The sequence below is a fragment of the Aquarana catesbeiana genome, linkage group LG05 (assembly GCF_042186555.1).
Source record: "Aquarana catesbeiana isolate 2022-GZ linkage group LG05, ASM4218655v1, whole genome shotgun sequence".
Classification (NCBI taxonomy): Eukaryota; Metazoa; Chordata; class Amphibia; order Anura; family Ranidae; genus Aquarana; species Aquarana catesbeiana.
In genome coordinates this window covers 62,100,208-62,123,609 of record NC_133328.1, presented here as the reverse complement: position 1 = coordinate 62,123,609, position 23,402 = coordinate 62,100,208, and the positions used below count along the sequence as shown (strand labels likewise).

Genomic DNA, 23,402 nt, shown 5'->3' with positions numbered 1-23,402 from the left:
AGTGCAACCTCAGATTGCGAGTAACACAGTTAACGAGCATTTCGCAATAAGAGCACTGTATTTTGAAAAAGCCTAACTCGGTTTGCGAGTGTTGTCTTGCAAAATAAGCAGGATTCAGGCCAAAACGGTGTGCAGTACCGAGGTGGGGGGGGGGGGGGGGGGGCGCCGGAGCCGAACTGCGCCGATTGTAGCCGTTCAGAAATGCTCGGAAAAAAAGACTCAGAAACACTACGTTCCCAAGCCTGAGGTTTGCCGAGGTCAGCAGAGCTGTCCTCAGGCCTTTCCGGCTGTTTCCGAGGCTCTCCGGCGCCCCCACCCGCCTCTGGCCGCATGCGGTATTGAATGCCATTGAAGTCAATGCGGAACTAATTATTTTCGTTTCCATTGACTTCAACGGAGAAACTCGCTTTGATATGCAAGTACTTTGGATTACAAGCATTCACCTGGAACGGATTATGCTCGTAATCCGAGGTGCCACTGTAGTGTACACACTATCTGAAAATCGTACAATTCTTCAGACGACAGTTTTCGTACCATATTCGAATTGTGTGTACGGGCCATAAGACACAGCCAGGCAACTAGCCATTTCAAGTACAAATTTATTTTGGCAGGCAGTTCAGTGGTAACGTAACACATGAAAGTTTATCCCTCTTACCTTAAGCAGAGTTCGAACTTCTTGTTCAATAACAGCTTGCGTTTCTGGGCTCAGTTTCCCTGTATCAGAATAAGTCATGACTCCAAGCTGAAATATTTTTAAAACAATAAGTATCTATAGTAATATTGAATATACATTTCACATTTTACATTTCAAAAACAAATGGTTTTAAAAAGCTGTAAAGTAAAACCATTTCTACAGCATTGTTTGACATTCCCAACCCTGACCGGAAGGCACACTAATTCAATAAAGCCATAAAATGGTTTTTAGGAGTGAAAATTGTCTATTACTCATGGAGTCCAACTTCAAGCTAGTGGCTAGATGGTATTACAGGTCTACAAAATAAAGCTTTGTACATACGCTATAATACCAAATGTATTGGGACGCCTACCTTTACACACACATGACCTTTAATGGCATCCCAGTCTTAGTCCGTAGGGTTCAATATTGAATTGGCCCACCCTTTGCAGCTATAACAAATTCAACTAATCCAGGAAGGCTGTCCACAAGGTTTAGGAGTGTGTCTATGGGAATGGTTGACCATTCTTCCAGAAATGCATTTGTAAGGTAAGGCACTGATGTGGAAGAGAAGGCCTGGCTTGCAGTGTCTGCTCTAATTCATCCCAAAGGTGCTCTATCGGGTTGAGGTCATGACTCTGTGCAGGCCAGTCAAGTTCCTCCACCCCAAACTCATTCATCCATGTCTTTGTGGACATGGCTTTGTTCACTGGTGCGCAGTCATGTTGGAACAGGAAAGGGCCATCCCCAAACTGTTCCCACAAAGTTGGGAGCACAAAGTTGTCCAAAATGTCTTGGTATGCTGACGCCTTAAGGAGCACCCTTCACTGGAACTAAGGGGCCAAACCCAACCACTGAAAAACAACCCCACACCATAATTCCCCTCCACCACCAAATGATTTGGACCAGTGCACAAAACAATGTCCATAAAGACATGGATGAATGAGTTTGGGGTGGAGCAACTGTTCTAGCTGCAAAGGGTGGGTCAAGTCAATATTGAACCCTACAGACTAAGACCCCATACACACTATTAGATTTTCTGCAGATTTTTGTCTTCAGATTTACCAAAACCATATAATATGAGGTAAAACCTTAAGAGTTTCAATTTGTATGGAATGAGGCAGGCCCTTGCACTACATGGTTTTGGTAAATCTGAAGACTATCTATTAAAGTTCATGTAAAAGGCAGGTGTCCCAATACTTTTGACAATAAAGTATATAAATAGTCTAATGTTGGAGGGGCAATGGTTCTGAAGACACTCTTATCCATAGTGGTACTGCCCATAGATCCAGCATTTTTGGGTGAATGCTGAGAGATGCATTTCAGCCATCACAGAAATCCCACTGCCTTTCAAACCATAAACTTCTTTAGCTCATTGTTCACAACTTCTAACAGCTAAAAACAAAGACCATGTCTACTTAAAGAGGACCTTCAGTCATTTTTACAACTTTCCATCTTCTGCCCTTGTTGTTTTAACTTTGGATAGTAAAACTTTTTTTCTGAGAGTAAATACCTTATACAGCCCACTTCCTGATTGTCTGGTAAAAAGCCTAGGCTTATTACATCATGCACAGCTCTCGCTCTCACTCATGAGAGTTTGCCAGGGAGGGAGGGGGGATGAATCATAAGAGGGCCAATGAGAACTGCACAGCTGGAGGTGTGTCTGTATAAATCAAGGAAGTGAACAGGCAGCAGGTTCAGCTGCCCAGTTAAAATGGTTGCAGCCTGACTTAGTGGAGGGAGATTTCTGCAGCATATTTGGCAAGTACAGAATCACAGTATATTTAAAATAAATGCAAAGTGGTTGGAGAGAAGCTTCAAAATGGCAAAGATGTTTTAAATTACAAAAATTATGTGAGCAGACTGCAGTTCCTCTTGAAGTACACCCAACAGGCCATGTTTGCAGGTTTTCCTTTATCTTGCACAGGTGCTTTAAAGCAGAGTCAATGGCTTGGTATTTTGGACAGCTATTTCATCTAAGAGAAATTCCCAAAACATGGCCTGCTGCGGGTACTTGACAGGGTTGAGAACCATTGGTCTTATGAGACACACAAAGCACAGCTCGGCCTGGCCCCCTCCTCACTTGACAGCAGCAGAAAACAAATGGCTCCTGCTGCTGTGTCTCAGCCAATGAGGAGGGGGAGGACTCGGGAGAGCTTCTGCTCTTGTGCACATAGAATGCATGAAGGTACAAAACCTTCAGTATTTAGAAACACTTTAAAGTGTATATAAAGCCGACATTAGGTGCCCCGATAAACAATCCCCCAAAGAAAGTTCAAGTTAAAGAGGAGTTCCAGTCTCCTGCGTAGAAATTTAAAAAAAGTCAGCAGCTTCAAAAAGTGTAGGAAGGAGAACTTCTGCTTCCGATCACCTAGTCTGTGCGGGTACCTGTACCAGATCCCCCCCCCCCCAACCCCCGCCTCTCCAAAAGCTCCATTTCACAAACAGGAGCAGGGGAGGAGGCCCTAAGGCAGAAATTCTTCTTTTGGGTGGTAACAAACTAAAGCACAATTTATACCTTGTTTTTCATCTACAACTACTACACCATTCATCCCTAACACTGCATATGCTTTAACCACTTCAGCCCCGGAAGGATTTACCCCCTTAATGACCATTTTTTTGCGATACGGCACTGCGTCGCTTTACTGTTGGTGGTATTTGATCCTCTGCGGTTTTTATTTTTTGTGCTATAAACAAAAAGAGACCGACGATTTTGAAAAGAAATCAAATAAATAAATCGGAATAAGCGTATAATTGATTGGTTTGCACTAAAAGTTATAGCATCTACAAAATAGGGGATAGATTTATGGAATTTTTTTTTTTTTTTTTTTTTTACTAGTAATGGTGGTGATCAGTGATTTTTAGCGGGACTGCGACACTGTGGCGGACAGATTGGACACTTGACACCAGTGACATTTATACAATGATCAGTGCTATAAAAATTCAGAGATAACTGTAAAAAGGTCACTGGCAAAAAAAGGGGTTAAGTGTGTCCTAGGAAGGGATTTCTAACTGTGGGGGGAGTGGACTGACAGGGAGTACAGAGCGATCGCTGTTCCTGATCACTAGGAGCAGACGATCTCTCTCTACTGCCCTTACAGAACGGGGGATCTGTTTGTTTACGTTGACAGATTCCCGTTCTGGCTTTCTGTGGAGCGATCGCGTGTGGCCGGCGGACATCGCGGCCGCCGTGCATGCTATATCGATTACAAGAACCGCCATAACGGTACGGAGATTTGAGGAATAGAGCCGTCATGCCGCCGTATATCGCCGGTGGCTGGTTGGCAGGTGGTTAAATGTAGAAAGAGTATATAAGGTTGTGGAAGGACTAACCTTTTCACTCATCCCAAATCTGGTCACCATGAGCTTTGCAATTTTTGTAGCATTGTCAAAGTCGCTAGAAGCCCCTAAAAATAGAAAAAGATGAAGAATTTGATCTATATGGTCAGGTGTGTACCCATAAAACAGAATGTGTACTTTTAGACAGTTCAGGATACCAGTGGTGATATTTTCTGGCCCAAAAATGATTTCCTCTGCCACTCTTCCTCCCATGCTCACATCCATCTGAGCTAAGAGCTGAGACTTTGTCTCACTCCACCGATCATTCTCTGGCAGAAGAGACACCTATATAGCATGAGCAAAAATAAAGACAATCAGATAAATTACTAGAATGACAGCACAACTGTAGAGCTATCTCAATATAAAGCTAGAAGGAGCATATTTAACACAAAAGATAGCTCTGTCATAAGGGGGGGGGGGGGAATCTGTGATGGAGGGGGGTCTGATTGAGGGGTCTGTGATGGTATGGTCTGTAATGGGGATAGGGGGTCCCTGATGGGTCAGTCTGTGATGTAAATGGGGGGGGGGGTCTGTGATGTGAAGGGGGGACTGAGGACACTGATGGGCTTGTTCACACTAGTGCAGAGATCTATGTTTTTCTGCACTAGAAAACCACAGGTCTGTGCAAGGGAAAAGGAAAACAATTGAGGCTGTGATGGGAAGGATCTGAGTCATAGCACCAATATGATTCAGACCTCCGCTGGAAGAAACGTTTACTGACTGGAGGCCCGTGAATTTTTATTCAGTACCCCTGTCCTAGGAGATTAGACTACCTCCATATTGTCATAAACGTAAAGAAGAGTTCATGAAAATGTGGTGACCTTCAGGCCACACTATAACAAAGCAAACAGAGTGAAACAACATTGACTTTTATAATCTACTGACTCACATGACCAAGAGTTGGCCCCCGCGGCATGATTGTCGCTTTGTTAATAGGCATTGCATCTTTGGTATAATACGCAATAATAGCATGGCCAGATTCATGGTAAGCAGTGATGGTTTTATTCTTGTCATCGATTTCTATACTTCTTCTCTCAGGTCCTGAAGTAAAAGGTGTAAAAAACAAATAAAAAGGCATTTATGGCATTTGACACTACTGCAGCATGACTACCCATGCAGTGATACAACTAAGGCTTACCCATAAGAATCTTGTCCTTGGCGAACTCTAGTTCCCACAAGGTAACCATGTCTTTCCCATCCACAGCAGCTTTTAAGGCGGCCTGGTTAACCAAGTTCTCCAGCTCTGCTCCCGAGAATCCCACAGTGCCACGGGCTATTATTTCGGCTTCAATCGCTGTACAAATAAAAGAGGGTTAGTAGATTTGAGCAGAATTTATAAAAGTGCATGTCCACTTTTGCAATCCAACTTTTTGCAATCCAATCCCACCATATGTTATGTGTTGCCATTCCAACAGCATACCTAAAACAGTTTAAAAAAAACCCCCCAAAAAAACAGACAGACTCCCCCTATGTTGGAGATCAGAGAACCCGCCGTCAAAGTCCCTGCGGTCTACTAAAGTAAACGAACTGAGGGACATGGAGGATCTCACAGCTACCTTGCACAAGCGGAAGAAGATCTTTCGTGAGACCTGGAGACACTGGCAACACTTTGTGTACACTAATGCCTATCTTCAGGGGGTTTCGCAGTCTAGCTAACCTCCTGAATTTAGTCCTAGTCCCTGGGCGAGAGGCACTACTTGTCTACCCCCTTGTTCTTCTTTCTTGATCTAGTTCCATTCTTTGTACTAGGGACACGTCCTTTCAAGACCTCCTACTCTCAAGCTCCCTTGACTCCTCCTCCCATGCTCATCTCCAGGACGTCTCCAGAGCCTCTCCCATCCTTTGGAACTCTCTACCCTCAACCTATCTGGCTATCTCCTCCTCTAGTTGCCTTCAGTCGATCCATGAAAAACCATCATACCTCCAGCTAATCTTTTACCACTTCCATCAGCTCATACCCCACAGTTAAGACCTTTTGTACCACCTGCCCCAACCAATTAGACTGTAAGCTCTAATGACCAGGGCCCTCTTAATCCTCTTGTATTTTATTGCAACTGTACTGTCTCCCTTTTATATTGTAAATGTTGCCTAAACTGTTGGCGCTATATAAATCCTGTAGAATAATAATAATAAAAAAAAATGTAAAGCTAAACTCAAGACAAAGAACAAAAAATATAAATTCAGTTATTTATGCATTTAAAATAATGAAAAGCATTTTGAAAATGTAGCAATTTTGTATACCTTGACTTGTCTTGGAAACCGCCTCATGCAATCCCCTAGACTCAGGCTGGAAAAGGAAGGGATAGCCCTAGGAGGCCAAGCAGGCCTGCTGCAGTGCATGTGTGGTGACAAGAAGCATGCTGATAGGAGAGCTGAGTAGGCATAGGGGCAACCTGTCCCATCAAAGGCTGGGGTGGGTAGGTAACCTAGATTTATTGCTCAGCTAAACTAGAGAAAGATCAAGTCCCCAGGCTGGCAGGGCTGTGTAAATCTGAACAAACACAAATTTGGCAGATAGCATCTACCATGTTCTGTATATAGCTTTATGATAGGAATTCAGCTTTAAGAGACATCGTATTTGCTTTGAGAGAGGTATATGCGAAATATTGCATCAAAAAAATTACATTTACTGTTTTTAGACAGTAGATGGAGCTCTGATCAGGGTTCATATTGCCGTTTAAAGTGATTGTAATGCCTTTTAAAAAAAAATAAATAACAAACCTTTTAATACTTGCCTCATCTATGCAGTTAGTTTTGCACAGAGCAGCCCAGATCCTCCTCTTCTCAGGTCCCTTTTTTGTGCACCTGGCCCCTGCCTCCTGTTAAGTGCCCCCACAGCAATATGCTTGCTATGGGGGAACCCGAGCCGTCTCACAGCTCCCTGTGTCCATTCAGACACTGAGCTGTGACCCGACCTCTCTCTCTCCTGATTGACAGCGGAGCCAATCGCACCGCGCTGCTGTCTCAGCCAACGAGGAGGGGAGTCTCGGGCGGCTTAGACACTTCTGCAACATCGCTGGATAAAGACCGGCTCAGGTAAGTTTTAGGGGGTCTGAAGTACATAGAAGGGTTTTTTTAGCTTAATGCATGGAATGCAATCAAGATAAAAAAAAACACACACACACAAAAAAAAAAAAAAAAAAAAAAAAAACACTTTCTGCCTTTACAATCCCTTTAAGACCGCAACTGTTTAGCTAAAGTAAAGATCTTAATGAAAAATCTGAGAGGCAGAACCCCTCCCAACTCTGAAAGTCATTTTAACTAGCCGATTAACAGTGTGCCAGAAAGCTTAAAGAGGAAGTAAACTCTCCCACTCTGATGCTGCTTTTCATTTAGTCCCTCATAATAAGTAATTATCAAACTATAGCCATTGTAATTCAGCCCAAATCGCATATTACTTACGGTTTAAAGAAACTTTAAAAAACTTGTTTCCAGGGGTTAGGCAGCGCCATCTTAAGTATTGAGTCCACAGTAGAGTGTATTTCCACCCTTACATTGTGCACTTCCTGTACTGTTAACCAAGCCTCCTTCTCAATCCAACGTTTCTATGGCAACCCTGTTTCACTGCGCATAGCTGATTTGTTTTATTTCATAGTATTTACTTGTGCCTATTATCTAGTGTTTGCCTGTGTCAGTCTTATCAGCTTCAGCTGATAAGGCTGCAGTAATCCTGTCTGATGCCCAAGTTTACACTGCATGTGATGTCACATGGGGTGTAGTAGGAAGCTCTGAGTGATTATGCGTTGGATTTCAGAGTTGTGCCGTAGTAAGATCTGATAATAGACAGACAAGTACACAGAGTGTGCCGTAAATTAGGGGAAATCTGGGCATGCTCAGTGAAGTCATTCTAAAGAACAAAGAGGATTACAACAATACTAAGCAAGTAAGGAGATATCTACAAGCAGTGTTCATTAGGGTTTTTTTATGCTGATTTACATGAGACAAAGTTGTTGGGGAGAGTTTACAACCACTTTAAAATATAGTTCTGGGCTTTCTTCTTTTCTTATTAGAAAGCCCAGCCCTGTAAGAAAACTGGCATAATATAAAGAATTATGGGCTTTCTTACAAAGCATACTGGTTGTTCTTGTTAGAAAGTCAATTATGCATTTCTAACAATTTAATGTATCCACCCTAGAACACTGAGGCTGGGTTCACACTGCTGCAATGTCAGACATCGCATGTGATTCGCACCGCAAATCACATGTGATCTCTGTGCTATGCAAATTCAGCCATATAGATTGTATGACTGTATTTGCATTGCATTTGGACCAAACTCGCACAGGACCCTTTTTTTGCGATATGCAAAGCGCTCTGGGGTGTCATTAACTTTCTACTGACACACGCAGCAGTTCGCATAGGGCAGTGTGAACTGCCTGCGGGTTACATGCGATGCAGGAACCCGTACTAGATTTGCATCACAGCAGTGTGAACCGACCCTTAATAATAAAAGAAAATTTTTTACAAATTGCAGAGTCTTACAGAAATCACTGATACAATTCAGAAACATGATTTACAGCTTTTGTTGTTACCCCAACACTTCATATTCCTGATATGTACCTGCTGTACCATGTACTTGTATGAGAAAGTACGCTGTTCTTTGTATTGCTTCCTTTATGTGAAATCCCTGGTGCCCCTGCCAGTCCCTCAGCTTTCCTATTAAAAACTGACCACAATAAGCAGGAGAGCAAACTGTGGTCAGTTCTCCAGTTGTGGTGGGAACTCACTGTGCTCTCCTCCAATGATCAGACTTGTCCTAACACACCCCTGCTGCACAGCCATCCACCGGAAGCTCAGTGTGCTGCTCCTTCTCCTCCCCCACCCAGCTCTTAAGCAGCCGAGAACAGAGGGAATGTGATCACTTATTACAAAAAAAAAAAAAAAAAAAAAAAAAAAAAAAAAAAAAAAACCACACACATTAATACCTTTTTTATGCCTATACAAAAATGTTTTGCCTTTCATTTATTTTTTAAACTGAATGGGTTGTTACACAAGGTGATAGTTTACAACCACTTAAGGACCAGCCGCCGCATTTATACTGCAGCAATGTGGCTGCTTCCTGCGAATCGCCGCCATTGTACGCCGGCTCGTACACGGCGATTTGTGGGCGCGTGCGCCCACATGGCCAGCGGGGGAGACAATCAGCGGTTGGGGCGGACTTGATGTCCGCCCGCCACCCTCGATCGCTGCCTGCAGTGACAGAACAGGTATCTGCCTGTTTAAACAAGGCAGATCTCCGTTCTGACAGGGGTGATCCCACAGATTGTCTTTCTGCTATGCAGGAAGACAGATCTGTGTGTTTCCCCAGTCACAGTCCCCCATAAAGTTAGTAAAAACACACTGAGGGAACACATTTAACCCCTTGATTACCCCTGAGGTTAACCCCTTCCCTGAAAGTGTTATTAGTACAACAGTGCATATTTTTAGCACTGATCACTGCATTAATGTCACTTAGGTGTCCAATCTGTCTGCAGCAATAATCGCAGTCCTGCTAAAAATCACCGACATGACTAGTAAAAAATAAATAAATAAAATAAAAATGCTATAAATTCATCCCCTATTTTGTAGACACTAACTTTTGCGCAAACCAATATACGCTTATTGCAATTTTTTTTTTTTTTCCAAAAATATGTAGAAGAATACATATTGGCTTAAACTCGTGAAATTTGTTTTATTTTTGGGGGGATATTTATTATAGCAAAAAGTAAATGATTTTTTTTTCTAAATTGTCAAAAAATAAAAACTGGAGAGGTGATCAAATACCACAAAAAGAAAGCTCTATTTGTGGGGAAAAAAAAAGGGACATCGATTTTGTTTGGGTACAGCGTCACACGACCAAGATGCAGCGCAGTATCGCAAAAAATGGCCTGTCATTAAGGGGGTTCTTAAGTGGTTAAACTACATCTTACACCTAACTTTTTATATCTGCCATTGCTCATTTCCTGAAACTTCTAACTGTCTGGCAGCTATGCTGATCTGATAAGTTTAGTGCAGCTTCAGGAGACCAGGAATTCTGACTTTACTTGCTGCATACACATTGACTTATAAGAAAGCCAGACAGACAGTTAACTAGCATTTTCAGGAGATTAAAAACGTTTTCATCATTAACCACTCACTCAAGCCCCGGAAGGTTTTACCCCCTTTAACTGACAATTGTGCGGTCGTGTGACGCTGTACCCAAATAAAATTGATTTTTTTTTTTTTACCACAAATAGGAGCTTTCTTTTGGTGGTATTTGATCACCTCTGCGGTTTTTATTTTTTTGCGCTTTAAACATAAAAAGACCAAACAATTATGAAATTATATATATATTTATATTTATTTATTTTTTCTTCTCACTTTCTGCTATAAACACATCCAATAAAAAAAAAAAAAAAAAAATCTAAAATTTCTTCATCATCAATTAAGACCATTATGTATTCTGCTACATAATTTTGGTAAAAAAAATCCCAATATGCGTATATCGATTGATTTGCGCAAAAGTTATCGCGTCTACAGACTATGGGATATTTTTATTTATTTATTTTTTACTGGTAATGGCGACGATCATCGTTTACTGGGACTGCGACACACAAATCAGACACCTGACACTTTTTTGGGAACCAGTGACATTATAAACAGTGACATTATAAACAGTGACACTGGCAGGGAAGGGGTTAACATTGGGGGTGATCAAAGGGTTAACTGTGTGCCTAGCTGGTGCTTGCTTACTGTGTGGGGGTTGCTCTCACCGGGTGATGACAGATCGGTGTTCCTGCTTAGAGAAGATCTCTATCTTCTCCCCTGTCGGAACGGCAATCTGCCTTGTTTACATAGGCAGACCCCGTTCTGCCTCTCCCGGGAATGATCGCGGATGGCCAGCGGGCATTGGGTCCACTGGACCTGCTAATTGGCTCCCCCTCTGTCCAATCATAGATACGAATTTCTTTCCTGCAACCTGCAGTCAGTGTTGATGGGGGAATCCCTCCCACTGAGTCATTATGTTCACCCAGCAAGGGGGCGTGGGGGAGCCATCCCTGTCGGGAGAACACAGATTATCTCTAGCGGGTACAGCCGCTGCCAATAATTGCATGCCGAAAATCCGACATGCTGGTTGTACCTAAGTCGATCAATGGATAGACTTTAGTACAATCAGCCTGCCTATACATGGTTTGAATCTCAGCCGGCCTCTGCTGAACCCACTGAGATTTGAAAACCATGACCGGCTTAGTAACTTCCATAACACCACAAAAGTATGAAATAAGTAAACTTACACTCATCATATTTGATTTTGTTGAGGTACCATTTGATAATCTCGGAACGACCCTTCACATCAGGCAAGGGAACTGTGACTTGCATGTCAAAGCGTCCAGGTCTCACCAATGCACTAGAAAAATGAAACACAATGAAAGCCTTAAAAACCATGTTCTAAACAACAAATACAACCATGAAAGCAATACACTGATACCCCGATATACATGATTACCGTATTTATCAGTGTATAACATGCACAGGAGTATAACATGCACCACAATTTTAGGTAGGAGGCAAGTATAAAAAAGAAAAAAACAAAAACAAAAACAAAAACTTACATTTTAAATAAAGAACTCTGAAGCAAAATTAGGGTGACAGCTCATCAATGCACCCTGCTCAGTGCCCATCTGCAGTCTCACCTTTCCGATCATTGCAACCTCGCCAGTGTTGGATTATCCCTGCTGTCTCCAAGGGAAGAGGAAGGAGCGAGCACTGCTGAATTACACAGAGCCACTATCTCCTGTGTACCCGGCGCTCCGTCACTCACAGCCACGCCTCCTGGTCCTGCTCATATGATAGACAGAACAGTGGCCCAATGCGGGGGCCAGGAGGCGTGGCTGTGAGTGACAGAGTGCCGGGTACACAGGAGATCGCAGCTCAGAGACAGCAGGGATCGGTGTATAACACGCACCCACGATTTCCAGGGGGAAGAAAGTGCGTGTTATATAAATGCGGTATTCACTGAGTGCAGGACACTAATGCAACTCCTGTGCATTTTAGAGATGTCGGAAGTATACATTGCCCTATACATTTAACGCAGGCATTGTCTAGAAAGAATTCCTTTTTGAACTTTAGACACAATAAGTACATTTTTTTTGCTAATTTCAGTCTGCGTTAAGTCTACAGCCAACACGCCACAACATGTGAAAAACCAACAGAGCAAAATGACTGTCTCCTGGCTGACGTAGATGTTGGTTACGTATCAGATTTCTAGTACAAAAGTTATACTGCAGTTTTAGATTTCCTTATTTAAAGCGGTATAAAATTAGATCCAATTTGTTAAAACATTTACTTCATTACGTACCTATCCAAGGCTTCAGGGAAATTTGTTGCTCCAATGATTATAACGCCTTCATTTGGCTTAAAGCTATAACAAGAGAAAAAAAAAAATAAAAAATCGGTGAGATGATACAACAGCAAAATCAGTAGTTTTTATTTATTAAAAGGGGATATATCTATACATATACACACACACACACATTATATATATATATATACATACATACATACACACACACACACACACACACACACACACACACACACACACACACACACACGTGTGTGTATATTTTTTATTTTTTTATGGTTTCTGTCTTAAATGTGCGTTAGCCGTTTGCTTTTACATGGATGTGTGGAAGGACATCTGAGCCTGAGCACCTGGGAAGAAACAGTTGACTTTTATTGAATATCATTTCACCTCATTGATCAGAGCGGTGCTTTTTTGTGTTGTATCTGATCCCAATACGTGTAGCCTGTAACCATGCATTGTGCTATCACTATTCTTATAATTAAAAGCGCACACAAAAAAAATATAAATACTTCTTACATTCAGTTATAAATCAGATAGCCATAAACACATATGTACAAAATGAATACTGATAAGCTTACCCATCCATTTCTGCTAGCAGTTGGTTTATTGTCTGCCTGGAGTATGGGTGCATGGGAGACTCAATCCTTTTACCTCCAACTGAATCCAACTCATCGATAAATATAACACAGGGTGCATTACCCTTAGCTTCTCCTGTTAATAAAAACGTAGTTAAATTAGTATATTCCCTTCATTTGCAACTGCTGTGTAATTAGATATACTCAATACGTTGTATATAATCAACCACCACAGTGTTAAAGAATTAGTTACACCATTTTTAGCACACTCTGGGGTCCATGTACCAATGAACTAAAGCATATTCACTATCAAAGTGAATGTTTTCCTTGCAAGAATCAGTTTTCACTTAGCTTAGTGCATGAAGTAAAGTTGTGGTTACTTTAATTATCCAATAATCCTGTTTTTCTATGATTGGGTACGATTTTCAAGTGAATTTTAATTTTACCTCATTCACCAAGAGAAGTAAAAATTTACTTTCAACATGCCCTCCAGTTTCAGTAAATCAGTGTCAGCGTTTGAAATGGAGCTTGCTTTTTGCCTTGAGAGAAGTATAGGACTCATACTTGCCTAGGTGGATGCAGCATCGGTCCGATGCTGCATCTGTCCTCCGCCAGCTCTAAGGCCAAGAGCTGAGCGATCAAACACTGCCGATTGCTTGGTTCTCTAGTAAGTCACTGGCTCTCTGCTCTGCCCCCCTGCGTTCACTGGGCTGTGGAGGGGGCGGAAGCATGGGATCAGGCTCTTAGTGGCTGAGCTGGGTGCCGATCCAGGCATGTGGGCAGATCTCGACCATATAGTTGCAGTCTTTCCCGGACCTGCTCTGTCATGTCAGCTGACAGCAGGCTTCAGTCCACTGTCTGCTGAAAACAGATCACAGGAGTGCAGTACAAACTGCACTCCTATGATCCACAGCCAAACGAGCTTTGGCTGTACTTTTCTCCTTCAAAGCTTTTCTTATGGTCAAGTCGGTCTCATTAATTTAAAGAACATAAAAAAAAAAAAAAAAACACAAAAAAAAACAAACAACACAGCATGAAGAAAAATACTTTTGTGGTGTAGGATAAGTTTTGATCCCCTGCTTAGTCTTCAAAGCCCCTGCCATTCTAAGTATTGCTCAACTAGAGACAGACTCGAATACGTACTTTATACAGGCACTGAAGCAGGGGTCTCAAACTGGCGGCCCTCCAGCTGTTGCGAAACTACAAGTCCCATCATGTCTCTGCCTGTGGGAGTCATACTTTTAACTGTCAGCCTTGCAATGCTTCATGGGACTTCTAGTTTCGCAACAGCTGGGGGGGCTGCCAGTTTACACCCTTTAGTGCAGGGGTCTCAAAGGAACACGCATATACACACACACACACTCTATCATTGTCCTTCCAGGTGGCTGTCCTTGGTTCATAGAGAACTCTAGAGAAGCTGAGAAAAGAAGGTAGCCCAGATTTAGCCAAGTTTATGACCTGTCACAGCTGTTTCAAGGTGGAGGGGGCGATTTGAAGACTTGCGACTTTGGTTCTTACAAGTTGGATCTCATGTCGCAGCAGTGAGAGCCAAGCCTTAGGGTGTAACATATTCAGCATCCTCCACCCCCCTTTGTGACAACAGGCAGGGGAACTCCTCCCCGCAACCACTGTCAAAATTTCAAAACAGCATGGACCTGCGGGGAGAGTGCAGAGTTCTGTAAATGAACTACAACTACCGCCAGCCATTGCAGTTAACGGCTTGTAGTTATCAATGAACTGTGAGGGCTCTCATAGTTCATTGATGATCTTCCTGGACTTCAGCAACTACCTGCACATATAAAAGGAGGTACGAGCAGATCGCTATACTGACGGTCTGAAAGATCCTGACAACGCATCTGTGATCTGCCAATGGTGGGTGCAATGCTTTACCGACTTTTTTTTTTTTTTTTTTTTTTTTTTAAGGACGCAGCACTTATCTGCAAAAAAATTGTGCATTATTTTATTTTATTTTTTAAAGGGGTTAGCCTTCAAGTCTCGGTTCACACTGGTGCGATGCGGGAACCAGCATGATTTCTGTGAGTGTTCCCGCATCGCATCTGACTCGCAGGCAGTTCACACTAACATCTGCGAACCACTATGGGTGTCAAAAGAAAGTTAATGACACCCCCAAATCAGTTTGCAAAACACAGTGCAAACTGGAATCGGATCACATGGGTCTGAATATCCATGCGATCCAATTCCGGTGCGGACCAAAAAAAAAAAAAAAAAAATCCTGCACCATTCTGATGCGAAAGTGATGCGATTTGAGACGTACAAACTGTATGGCTGAAGTCACATCGCATGTGATGTGCAGAGCAATACGGTGCGCATCGCATAAGTGTGAACCCAGCCTAAGGTGGTACAAATAGGCTAAATTTATGAACACAGTTTTTCCTTCCCCTTTATCTTTTGTTCAGTTCTCTTTTCTGCATGCTGTGCCCTCCCTCTCTTTCAACTATCTTACCCCCTCTTTCCTTTAACCCGCTTCTATTTCAGATATTACCATACTCCGCCCATGAGGAAATTCCTCTAATTAAAGTGGTTGTAAACCCTTACAGATGCCAAGTGAAGTGACTGGCCTCAGGTGATACAAAGATGAAACAAATCCTCCTACATAAGTTGTTCCTGTTCATCTGCAGTCTTCTCTACAGCCATTAAAAGTACATAATTTATACAGCTGGTCTGAGCTTCCAAAGTAGGTGGCAGAGAGCTGAAATCACACTACGCAGAGCTTAGTGAGAGCCGACTGTAGGGTAGGGTAGGGAAGGGACCCCCCCCCCCCACACCTGTAGGGAGGGGGATATCCCCTCCCCCGCCTGCAGGGAGGGGACACGCCCTCCCTTTCACACAGCATACAGGAGCAGAGCTGAGGCTGTCAAGGGCTGTGTGCTGGAGCTCCCTTCCCCATCACCTTTTTTCTCTTGGTGTCAGGAAAACCTTGTCAGAAGCAGATAGAGGAATGAAGCAGCAGACAGAAATTGCACTTAGTGCTCTGCCTTGAGACAAGCACACACTATAGAGGAATATGCTTTGTTCATAGTAATGGCTGTGGATGTAACAACCTTACATTGTACTTTGTACATTGCCAGACTTTGTAACCTTTTCATTTTACCCTGATACGCTCATAAAACATGTATTAAAATAAAAATATTCTAGAATTTTTTTTTATAAAAAATTAGGCTTTAAAAGGGCAGTTGGGAATTGGTATTCATTCTTAAGGGTATACCCGTCATGAGACATATACAGGGCTGCCTTTGCAATGTAATTTCCTTTTTCATAAATGCTTGTTACCTGGTTGGAATGCTAACCCACACAATTCAATATTTAGAAATATTTACCATGAACAAGAAGGTAAATCAGAAAAGATCAAGTCAGAAGTCCTCATTTTTATATACTTGCCCTAGATCAGTGACTCCAGGCACAGAAGCAAAAAGGCAACCACAACCCTATATTTCTCTCAGGGCAGGCTTCCATTAAGAAGGGACAGGTAAAGTAAACAATTAGAGGAAAAAAAAAAAAAAAAAGGAAAGCTAAATCAACATACTAAATAAATTCCTAATGCGACTGGCTCCAACCCCAACAAACATCTCATCAAATTCAGAGCCGGATGCATAATAGAAAGGAACATCAGCTTCCCCAGCGACAGCTCGAGCCAGGAGGGTTTTCCCTGTGCCAGGTGGTCCAACTAACAGAATACCTGAAGAAAAAAAAAAAAAAAACCACAGCATTTGAGGACAACTCAAGCAAAGGAGCTGCAATTTATGGACTTGAGAAAGGAAGAATCCCATCCATGCTTCAGATTCAATAAATGTGTACTAAAATGCCAACGATGCACAAGAAGTTTACATTTTATGCATTATTGCCTCTACTGAGTTGGGTAAATTTAGGCTTACAATGAAATGGGAATGGGGTTATGGGGCCTCTAGATTAATACACTGGGTCAATATAAAAATCACTCTCCTACAGTCAAAAATGTGGCACACGAGGCGTATCAAAGCAAAGCGCCATGTGTAGTAGATCTTACCTTTTGGAAGCTTTCCCCCTAAAACAGTGAACTTCTGAGGATTTTTCAAGAAATCAACCACTTCCTGTAGTTCATTTTTTGCTTCTTCAACCTGTTGATAGTATTAAGCACAGTGAGCTTTCCCTAACTGCACAAATAACTTTCCAATCGTTTAGAAAACTAGCAGCCATTATATTTAGAACCCATTACCCAAAGTGAAAGATGACATCTGGGACAGAGATAAAAGTTGAAGTATTTATGATGGGTGTGCAGGCTCTCTCCAAAAGAGAATTCCAATCAATCATTTTGGACCATAAACTCCAATTCTAAGACCTACCTCACGCCGCTTCTCTGCCTGGTGTCTATTTTTCTATAGAAATGTTTAGGCACAATGAGAACTAGAATTATAAAAAGCAGGGACAACTGCACCTAGAAGTGCACAGCATGAAGTGCTAAAAGTGCAGCTACTCAAACATAACCATCCACTCCAAGTCCGGGTACACATGGGCCGAATCAGCTAGTACAGTAGAAACCGTCCGACTTTCAGTCCGTGTGTACAACTGCTTGTCTGACAAAAGCCGATCTCACAAGTGGCTTCGGTCGAACGAGCATGCTGAAAAAAATAGCATCTGACCGGCCAATGTGTCCAAGCGCTGACCAGTGTGTTCCCCTGTCAGAACACAATAGCACAGTGGGGGTGGGGAAAGAGATCTCTGCACTAACCTCGCTTGTGTTAGTATAGCGATCTGTCACTTTTTTTCCCCCATTCAGCCCGCTGGGTTGAACGAATAAAGAACACACCTTTGTACCAAGCTTTAGCAAAAAGCGCCCTGAGGCGATTGAGTTCGCATAGGTAGCGCTATACAAGTCACTCATTCATTCATTCATTCATTCAAGCTTTAGTCCACTGAGCACCAATAAGACTACAAGTCTTAAAGCTTTTCTAAACCCAGGAATGTAAATATGTTGCAGCTTACCAGTCTTCAAAAGTGGCAGCTTCATTAGTTTTCTTATTTTAGGATTGCCCCCCCCCCAATCAAAAAACTTCCTGCTCTAGTGTGACAACATTTTCACTGTACTGTATCCATGGAGCAGCAACATTGTCACCCTAGGACAGGAAACGTATTAGGAATACACCTGTGCCTGTCCTCACCTCCATAACAGAGGAGAGGTGTTCTGTAGTCCACAGATATAGCTAGGAAGAACGCCCACTAAATGCCAACTGTGCAACATGGGCATAAAGAACAGCAAGCCATCAGCTCATTGGATCGCCAGCAGGGTCAACTGTTCTCCCCCCCCCCCCTCCCCTTTACAGTGGGGAAAATTATTAGATCCCCTGCAGATTTTGTAAAGTTTGCCCACTTACAAAGAAATGAAGGGTCTATAATTTGTATCATACGTGTATTTTAAATGATAGCGACAGAATATCAACCAAAATCTACTGTACAATGAGCAGATATAACAAAAACACTTAAAGTATATTTAGCAGGCCAAAAGGGAGAAAATAAGAGAAGTTCAAGGGTATGGTTTATATATATAGTAAAAATTCATGCAAGTTCAGCCTCACTACATCTTTTATACAACTGACTCTATTAAACAACATTGATTGGTTGCAATAGATTGTTGCTTTTATGCTTTAACCACTTGCCGACTGTATTAACTTAAATATACGGCAGCAAGGTGGCACTGCTGCAATGGATCATGTACCTAGTACATGATCCGACACTTACGGGTTAGGGGTGCGCATGCATTTATCACAACGGGAGGTGATCTGCAGGTACCGTGGACTTAATTTCCGCTGGCAACCGCCGATCGCAACCGCCGATCATCCAGCACAGAGGCAGAACACCGGTCCAGCTATGTAAACAAGGAAAATCGCCGTTCTGTCAGTACGAAAAGCATGGATCCAGGGACATGGATCCATGCCTTCCCCTGGTAAAAGCACCTCCCACACTATAAAATACTGACTAGGCACACAGTTGACCCTTTGATCGCCACTGATGTTAACCCCCTTCCCAGCCAGTGTCATTAGTACAGTGACAGTGCATTTTTTTTGCACTGACCATTATATTAGTGTCACTCGTCCCTAAAAAGTGTCAAAAGCACCCGACTGTACGTTGAAATATTACAGTCCTGCTACAAGCCACTGATCGCAGCCATTAATAGTAGAAATAAAAAATACTCCATAGTCTAGACGCTGTAACTTTCGCGCAAACTAATCAATATACGCTTATTAGGATTTCTTTTTACCAAAAAGATGTAGCAGAATACATATTGGCCTAAAAACTTATGAAGAAATTTGATTTTTTTTTATTACTCTTTATTGGGTATGCTTTACAGCAGAAAGTAAAAAATGTTTTCGCTCTCCAAATTGGTCGGTCTTTTTTGTTTACAGCGCAAAAAATAACTGCAAAGGTGATCAAATACCACCAAAAGAAGAGCCCCAGCCCTAACAAAGATCAAATCATACTTACCCCTTTTACATGCTCAAACGTTACATTTTTCATCTGAATTGGATCTACAGCTGCATCAAGGCCAGACGATGCCCGGAAACGGACTGCAATATAATGAAATTTTTTTATTTTAAGACTAAAATTGAAAGGGTTGAAAAATATAGAGCACTAGGTTAACGTTCATCAGCACTGTGAGGATTGCAGCAAACATTACACTTTTGCCTTTTTTCAACATTTTTAAGAAGTTTAGAACCGGTAGAATTATTGTTATGGCACAGATTCTGCAAAGGATGTGTTCATGAAGCATTAGTTGAGCAGACCACCTTATTATTATACAGTAACAAGTTATTTATTAAGCTACAACTGAACAAATTGCAAACCTTAAAGTGGTTCTAAAGGCATTTTTTTAATTAAAATTAAAAAAAAAAAAAAAAAAAAAAAGATGTTATACTTACCTCTGTCACTTAACTTTTCTTTGGCTGTCGGTGCTGTCCGCTCCTTCTTTCTGTGGGTGCCCCCATAGCCAGGGTGCACATTCTCAAGCTGGGCTGAATGCGTCCATAAACACAAAGTGAGGCTCAGCCAAACTCCTCAATGGCTCCCGTTGCTCTCAGTGTATCCAGAGAGCGGAGCTGCCGGTGGGGACAGCACTGTATCGTGAGAGGTGTCAGGTTGCGTTTGGAGGGGGGAGGAGGGGGGGGTTAGGAAGGTTTTTTTTTTTTCCTTAATGCAGGGAATGTATTAAAAAGGTAAAAAACACCTAGACTTTAGAACCATTTTAAAGTTACGCGCAAAAAAAAAAAAAAAAAAAAAAGTACCTGACAAAAACGGTGTTTTGGATAAGCCGTATAGTCCAATTATTATCACAGCTAGCAGCATGTACCGTGTCCTCTTCAGTGACTCTGAAAAAAGATTAAAAAGACCAGATGGGTAGGAGAAACAACTAGCAGCTTATCAAGAACATGAAAGTTAACCAATGTTATTTTCATTCTAAATTTTTCGCATTCCAATTCTCAATTTTCTAATAACCAATTTAAAAAGATATTCATTAAAAGGAGGAGAAGTCCAGCCAAAGCTCGTTTGGCTGGGCTTCTCCTATGGGTCACAGTAGTGCAATTCGTTTTGCACGCCTGTGACCTGTTTTCAGAGAGTGGGTTGAAGTCGGCTCTCTGCTGACGCCACAGATTTCAGTCCAGGCACCGCGTCATCGCAACAATAAGGTCTGGATCCACCAAGTGCCTGGACTGACACCCATCTCAGGCTCTCAGCAAACTGCTGAGAACCCGAAGCGGCCCGCTCTACCTCCTCCATAGCTCAGCGCTCCAATAAGCGCTGGGGGAGAAAAACAGAGAGCTGTGACTGACAGTCTGCAGCTCTCTACACACGGAGCTCTGAAAAGATTGATCAGCGATGTTCGACCGCTCGGTTTTCAGTTGAGAGGTGTCGGGGGACAGATACAGCATCGGACCCATGCTGCATCCACCTAAGTATAAAGGGGGAAAAATAAATAAAAAAGTTCCCATACTTCTCTTTTAAAGAATTCTCCCGATATGTAAAAAAATTTAAAATTCAATACCTGGATCATTTTGAAACTGGGCTGGAGAGCATGCTCTTTAAAAAATTTGTAAAGCACAGAGTAGAAAGAAGAAAAAAAAAAAAAGAAAAATCACTAGGTGAAGAAAAATCCAGGTCTATATGACATTAACGGCCCACATTCACACTTGGGTAAGGGGCTGTTAGCGATTCGATGTTGGAGACCCAGCGATTAACAGGTGGAACCCTCATTGAAAGCAATGGGAGGCTGAAAGCTCATGCAGTTTTTCGCGGTCGTTCGCATTTAACTGCTCAAGCTGATATTACCTTTGAATGATCGGCCCTGAATGCAGACCATGCTCAATCCATGAGCAATTACATGCGAGCGCCTGTGAACAGCTGTGGGAGCTGTTGGCCTCCCATTGCTTTTAATGGGGCTCCCGTCTGTAGCAAATCACCAAGAACCCCTGCACATAATCCCCAAGAACCCCATTCACTTGTGAATGGGGCCATAAAGTATTCTGTATACTTAGATTGTGCTGCAGACATTTTTGCAGGGCTGGTGTGACTTAGAGACTATTTAAATAAAAGGGTTCAGAGGCACAGAATGTTTAGATGCAGGACCCAGTTACATCATATATACACTATATAACAATACAAAAGCAAATATATCAACACACAGCAGTTGACATTAATCACGGAGGGGACGGGACATGTTCAGCTGAGCATACGCATGGAATAAATCGGAAGTACAAAACTCTAAAAAGTAATGCTTAAGCATGGCAACAGATACAGTCAGTTGTCCCAGATTACCTGTAGTCCTTTGAGTGAGAGCTTGTGCTTTCAGGAATCCTTCTGCAAAGCCAGTCTTAAAGGCTTCCTGCTGTCCTTCAGGGACATTCTTACTTTTCACAATCTTGTCCAAGTTTTCCACATCTGGAATCCTGTCTCGCATCAAAAATCCCTAAAGGAACACAAAAAAAAAGTCTTTTGCTGAACCATTCTTCTTTTCTACATGCCGAAAAGTACTTTAACACTAATCTGGAAGCAACATGTTTAATTATAGTTAAGCATTCAGATATACCTTCATAAAGGAGGGTGCAGATCTTTCAGTGGCCGCAATCCGCTCAGAGGTTGACTGAAGCCGTTTGTCTTTTGTGTGGACAGTCTTGAATCCGCGAGACTGTGTATATACTTCGATAAAAAACAAATATAATTATCATTTATAATAAAAAAAAAAAAAGGGAAGGTCAGGAGATAAAATATAGAGCTGCCATATTAGAATAAATATAGTTATATATAAACTGATGGAAGGCTAGTCGTCTCTGGCATCAATAATTATTGTGGATCACATTTGCAGAAACCTGAAAGTGGAGCTTCACCCAAAAGGGGAAGCGCCACTTGTCTGCCTCCTCTCCCCCTCCGCTGCCACATTTGGCACCTTGTGGTGGGGAGCGGGTACCTGGTTTTGATAGGTAACCGCTCCCACTTCCTCCGCAGCCGGCCCAATGAGAGCGGACAGCGTGTGCAGTAGGTAACTGGCTGTGAAGCCGCAAGGCTTTACTGACAGTATCCCTTAGTGCAGATGGTGGCGGCAGTACCCAATAGCCGACTGAAAATTAGCTTGGGTGAAGACACCACTGGTTCCTGGACAGGTAAGTGTCCTAATATTAAAAGTCAGCAGCTATACTATTTGTAGCTGCTGACGCTTACTTTTTTTTCTGCAGGAGCCTGAAGCACCTCTTTAAAATACCCTAAAATTTTATATCCCTGATGTGAATGTTGTACCATCTACATGTGTTAAAAAGTATCCTGTTCACTTTGTATTACTCCCTGTGAAATAACTGGTTTTCCCCAGAAGTGTGGTCAATTTATGACTGTGCTGGTAGCACATCCTGCCTGTCCTCCAATGGCTATGACTTGTGCTGACATGCCCCCTGCACAGCTCTTCACTGTGACTCTACCTTCTGCTGACACCACCATGCAGTCTCAAACCCCCACCTTTCTAAGCCCCTTCCGCAGCTGAGAAAAGAGGTCATGTGATCATAAAAAAAAGTATGTATTAAACTACATTTAAACTGAATGAGTTGTTTTACAAGGTGAGGTTCACATTTACTTTAAATGCATGCTTGCTGCCATAGACGACTCCCACCTGCCTTCTAAGGGGTCACTATCTGCAAATGTCTCTATTATACTTAAGCCAAAGGTCCACCCCAATGTAGCAGCTATCGGTCAATATCTTTGCTCAACATAGACCTTAAACTGTTTGCAAACGTATTAGCTAATCGCTTATCTCCTTCTTCCAGGGGTGACTCAAAGATCAGGTGGGATTTGTTCCCGGTCCTGAGGCAAGGGACAATACCACCAAAACAATTCACCATCTCATTTATCCAGCGCCAAAATCTGAAAGCTTGCCTCCTATCCTTTGATGCCGAAAAGGCGTTTGATAGAGTCAATTGGAGATTTCTACGACTCACTAGAGCAACTAGGATTAGGAACATCT

At 42.3% G+C, this 23,402-nt stretch overlaps 1 protein-coding gene across 2 annotated transcripts in view; it reads right to left on the bottom strand.

The window, feature by feature from the left end:
- The window catches only part of YME1L1 (YME1 like 1 ATPase), a 49,158-nt gene that overhangs the window by 3,080 nt on the left and 22,676 nt on the right, over positions 1-23,402 (bottom strand). Inside the window, exons 5-18 of one of the 2 annotated variants that reach the window (XM_073629820.1) lie at positions 21,984-22,093; positions 21,713-21,863; positions 20,185-20,268; positions 19,388-19,470; positions 16,935-17,025; positions 16,455-16,607; positions 12,914-13,046; positions 12,327-12,389; positions 11,263-11,375; positions 5,151-5,306; positions 4,902-5,053; positions 4,171-4,297; positions 4,007-4,080; positions 656-742 (exon numbers count right to left, since the gene is read on the bottom strand). In XM_073629820.1, coding sequence (XP_073485921.1) covers positions 656-742; positions 4,007-4,080; positions 4,171-4,297; positions 4,902-5,053; positions 5,151-5,306; positions 11,263-11,375; positions 12,327-12,389; positions 12,914-13,046; positions 16,455-16,607; positions 16,935-17,025; positions 19,388-19,470; positions 20,185-20,268; positions 21,713-21,863; positions 21,984-22,093 — 1,577 coding nt within the window. Of the gene's footprint in view, positions 1-655; positions 743-4,006; positions 4,298-4,901; positions 5,054-5,150; positions 5,307-11,262; positions 11,376-12,326; positions 12,390-12,913; positions 13,047-16,454; positions 16,608-16,934; positions 17,026-19,387; positions 19,471-20,184; positions 20,269-21,712; positions 21,864-21,983; positions 22,094-23,402 lie in introns of both variants that reach the window. The other variant, XM_073629819.1, reaches the window with a different exon arrangement.